Source organism: Asparagus officinalis, chromosome 10, assembly GCF_001876935.1.
Source record: "Asparagus officinalis chromosome 10, Aspof.V1, whole genome shotgun sequence".
Taxonomy (NCBI): Eukaryota; Viridiplantae; Streptophyta; class Magnoliopsida; order Asparagales; family Asparagaceae; genus Asparagus; species Asparagus officinalis.
Window position 1 is genome coordinate 49,653,202 of NC_033803.1, and position 4,974 is coordinate 49,658,175.

General features: G+C 38.9%; 1 protein-coding gene across 1 annotated transcript; it reads left to right on the forward strand.

Moving 5' to 3' along the window:
• On the forward strand, nucleotides 2,552-4,464 carry LOC109825952 (stem-specific protein TSJT1-like). Its single transcript, XM_020392876.1, has 4 exons — nucleotides 2,552-2,939; nucleotides 3,117-3,360; nucleotides 3,472-3,592; nucleotides 4,094-4,464. Exons 1-4 carry the CDS (start codon nucleotides 2,722-2,724, stop codon nucleotides 4,288-4,290), a joined length of 780 nt encoding a protein of 259 aa, XP_020248465.1. The 5' UTR covers nucleotides 2,552-2,721; the 3' UTR covers nucleotides 4,291-4,464.

The following is a 4,974-nucleotide window of genomic DNA, read 5'->3' on the forward strand; positions in this document are numbered from 1 at the left end:
TTATGCCAACCACTATCAACTCAAACATGTGTTATGCATCTCAACTATGCATGTATACTCCATTTCGAAACATGTATTCAAGGGTTCGTGCACGTATCTCAATGTGCAAACCTATATCTTGTGTTCACATACACCTCAGGTGTTTAACAAACCATAAACATCATAATTTAACTTACACATATTGGATAAATCCCTCGAAATCAACCAACATGACTCAAAACATGCACATGCTCGAATATGCTTGGCGGTCGACCGTGACTTGTGCGGCGGTCGACCGACCCGAAGTTCTCAATCTGCTTACTGCAGGTTTGTATTTGTGTATGCTTCATGATTCTAACTTGTTTAACTCGTTGTAAAACTTGTATAGAACATTGCAACTATTACATTAACATCTCTGAAGATTATTCAACACATGAAACAAGAATCACAATATTAAATATTATATGTAAACCCTAAACATGCATGAAAACATCAAAACGTCGATAGAATCATCAAAACTAAGTTAAAACTCTTGTTTAAATAATTTTAGCTCTTAAACCACGTCTGAAAATTCATTTATAATCATCAACACACGAAAAGATCTGATCTTTATCTTATGTATTACTAAAGAACAATTTTCATACTCAAAATAGTTGATTAGACCCAATAAAATCTCATTAAAACACTTAAAACGTGGGAGTAGGGTTAGCAGAGATGAAACTTGCCTGAAATTTGTTGAAAACCTGAAAGATGCAAAGGCAAGATAGATCCCTAAGCCACACACCAAATCCAAATCGGAATCCCACTTCAAAAAGCTCTTGAACTCTCACAAAAAAAAATCTAGGGTTTAAAAGAGGGTTTGGTGGCTGCTAGGGTTTTAAAACTCTAAAATAAGATGTAAATTTTTATGAAAGAAGGGATATATAAACACATATGTGCAACTGGGTCTCATCAAACCTGAAACCAACCCAAAACAGGAAAACTGGAAATCCGTCAGGCGGTCGACTGCGACTTGTGCGGCGGTCGACCGGACCGCAAATTTTTAGTTGTGCAGGTTTTGCCTTTGTGCATGTTTTCGACTTGTTTCTCTCTCATATATGAACTTGTTCGAACTCAAAACACTTGCTATCATACTCATACACCATTTAATGATATTTATCACGATAAATATCCACTTATCACAATTAATCACAAATTAATTCAAATTATAACATATTATCTCAAATTTACGGAGTTTTACAGTTTTAGAACACCTCTTGAAATTTTTGGGTTGTTGTAGATGACTCCCTAAACTAAACTTTCCATTCCACTAAATGCCCCTGAAGTTTTTGCACTCCACTTGACTTTCTGAACTTTTTGGGGGTGTTCCGAATAACCCTCTAACTTTGGCGTGTCTTACAAACCCTTCTAAAGTTTAAAAACCTTGACAGTGTTGATGATTTTTATGATACCCCTTTAGGATTAAATCCTAATTATTAAATTAAATTAAATTAATTAATCATTACTTGACTTGTTACTTGAAAGTTACAACGTTAGGTTTTATTTAAAAATAATTAAAAAAGATAACAGGGCATTTTTTAGGGTTGAGGGGTATTTTGGTCTTTTCTTGTTATGTGACAGGTTAGACTTACTAGCGTTACTTTGGGCGACAAAGTGAGAAAATTTCAGAGTAGTTTCTTGAATTAAAATACGTTAAGGGATTTTCCGCACCATCTTCAATGTCCAGGGGTTTTCTGAACTTAACCAAGAAATGAAGGACCAAAACACTGTAGCAGATAAGTAATGCTAACAATTTTACAAATAATGTACATCATTGCTTCAAAAAAATTTAATGGCTATTTTCATATATACCCCTTACATCATGAGTATTTGATAAAATAACCTCAAAATCTTAGTATTTTGCAAAATTAGCCCCCAAAATATCAATTTTCAAATAAAATACACCCAAATCAACCAATTGTCAACTTTGATAAGCTAATTTGTAATTGCAATCCTAAAATTATCAAGAACATACGCAAAATTTTGCTTATTAAGCTGATGATTTGTTGATTTTAGGGGTATCTTTTTTAAAGTTGATGATTTGGGGTAATTCTGCAAATCCTAAGATTTAGAGGATGGATTGGCAGATATACATAATAAGGAGTATATATGCAAACAACCCAACCTTTTAATAGTTTCTCAACGTATAGATATATAAACCCGCGTAGGAAGCAATTCACCAGAAGTAGTCAAAAGCTGAAACATCCCTTGTGGAAAATAACAACTGTGAGGCCAAGCACTACCCACGCACAAGAGTACAGCATCTGACGCGTCAGCTACAGTGACGCGGATCTTTGTCAAATGGATAAGCCCCAAATCTAGCCGTAGGTAACTTATCTTATCACCTCTGCAGAACTAAGTAGCTAACCTTAAAAAGTCAAAAAGGAACAAAAAAAAAAAAGAAAAGAAAAAGAAAAAAAAAAACAAACAAACCTCGGAACTTGTCAATCGCTAGGGATGGCCCCAGCCTATCCCTATCTTAACTTTGCTTACTCCTATCCTTCTCATACCTACGTCTTAAGTCCATCCTACCCGAAACCGGATTGAGCCGGAGCTGTCGATAAACACGGACTCAGATATCTATGACTCGTTCCCTCTCTCTATATAAACTCCGCAAGATCCGTCTCCTCCATTACTTCACTCCGATTACGTATCCAAACCCCTTCAAATTGAAATCCAATCCTCAAGACTCTTATCTTCAACATGTTGGCCATATTCCACAAGGGATTTGCTCACCCACCCCAGGAGCTGTACTCCCCTGAACACTGCAGGAGGCAATCCAAGAGCCCTGAGGAGATCCTCAGGGATTTCCACTCCGCTCATCCTAGCGACACCTTCTGCATCAGCTTCAGCACCGGCGCCGCCCTCGCTTCTAACTCCTCCGCCGGCGCCCATTCGCCGTGTGTCTCCTTCCACCAAAGGTATATATGAATGAACCATATATCTTAATCTTGAAATTAATTTCATGAGTTGGGGGGATTGTTTGACATCGTAGAAAATAGTTTAGAGTGGTGCGTATCATCAGGAACGTGAAGAGTTGAAACCCGACGCGGGCTGTATTAACTAATGCGCTGCTCGTTGGATTTGGGGATTTTTAGGTTGTTCAGCAGCTTGGACGAGGTATATTGCATGTTTGTTGGGAGCTTGGACAACCTGAGCTCGCTCATAAGGCAATACGGCCTCTGCGGCAAGTCCACCAGCGAGGCCATGCTCGTCATCGAAGCCTACAGAACCCTTCGCGACCGTGGGCCCTACCCAGCCGATCAAGTGCTTAAGGATCTCAACGGATCTTTCGCCTTCGTTATTTACGATAACAAAACCGGCTCCGTGTTCGCTGCTCAGGTGCGTAAATAACGTTTTAAGTCTTTTGTTCATCGTTGTGGTAGCTGTGTGATTTCTTTGTCGGTTTAAAGCATTAATTGAGGGTTTTTTCTTCTTCTTCTGGGGATGTAGAGTTATGATGGAAGAGTGCCTTTGTTTTGGGGCGTCGCGTGTGATGGGTCTGCTGTGATTTGTGATGATCTGAACGTTATGAAGAGCGGCTGTGGGAAATCTTTTGCTCCTTTCCCAAATGGTAAGAACAAGGATTGACTGTCAAAAATCAAAATACACTAGAAAGTCTTTTTTTTGTCAATCACAATGTTTTCCTAGTGTTAGATGATCATGATTCATTTCACTTATCATGTTCTTCAGATTTGCACTCATTCTCATTTTTCATTAATAAATGTTAATTTTCAACGAAACAATGGATAGTTATGGTTTAGACTATATGTGCAATAGAGGTAATCCGAACCCTGAGAGCAAATCTCTAAATGTGCTTAGAATCTCTCTGCAGTAAACTTGTCGCTCATAATCGTCTATTGCTCGATAGACAAAGTTTTATCTTGAATAGGAAGTGGAAATGAGTATAGTTAATTGGAAAATATGGTGATTGTTATATTTGAATTAGATCATAAGCATTGAAATAATTGAACAAGCAGTCTTCTCACACTCAAAAGAACACCGTAATATATATAGATACATTGCTATTGTAGTTATAAAATATGTGTTGAAAAAAAAATGCCAAAATTTTCAGGTTGCATGTTTAGCAGTGAGGGAGGACTAAAGAGCTTCGAGAGGCCAATGAACAAGATGAAGGCGGTGCCGAGGGTTGACAGCGAGGGAACAATGTGCGGATCCTTCTTCAAGGTTGACAGTTGCACCAAGATTAGCACCATGCCTCGCGTTGGAAGCTCTGCTGACTGGACCTCATGGGAGGACTCACACAAATGATATTGATGATCGACTGATTGCTCTTCAATTCACTTTCGCTTCTTTAGGAGTTTGCTTCTGTTTTCTGCTTTTGAGCCATGGCAGGCCTTGGGTTCCCTTGCATGATTGTACATCGGGGAGGAGGAAGTTGTCTACTTAAATAAATAAATGATGTGAAATTTGTTCATAGGTTTAGCGGTGGTGTTTGTATTGATTTGTGACTTGACTCACATGATTTCTCTCATTCCCCTGAACATGGCAGAAAGGAAGGGGATGGTACGTATGTATTATCGTTTTCAACTTATTACTAGGAGCCCTGCTATTTGGCTCGCACCCCCCTGTTTTGTCTCACACCCCCCTGTTTTTGTCTCACAGCTGTGGGTCCCACCCCCCTGTTTTGTCTCACGCGAGTTGCAACTCGCGCGAGCCAAATGGTATTTTCCTATTACTAGTCTAGTTTCATTTTTGCGGATCCTCGTTTCGCACAGAGACCTCTGGGTGAACTTTTTATTTTTTATTTTTTCTCCTTGACTCATTTATCCTGGGTGAGATTTTGCCTGCGGATATTACCTCTGGGTGGTATTAGTGAATCTATCTGAGGGTAAGGAGTTGAAAATTTCTCTCATGCCCCCCCAAGTGTAACACTCATGCAGAATGGGAAGTTTAATAGGGTTATAGCATTAGACAAGGGTCCATGAAATTAAC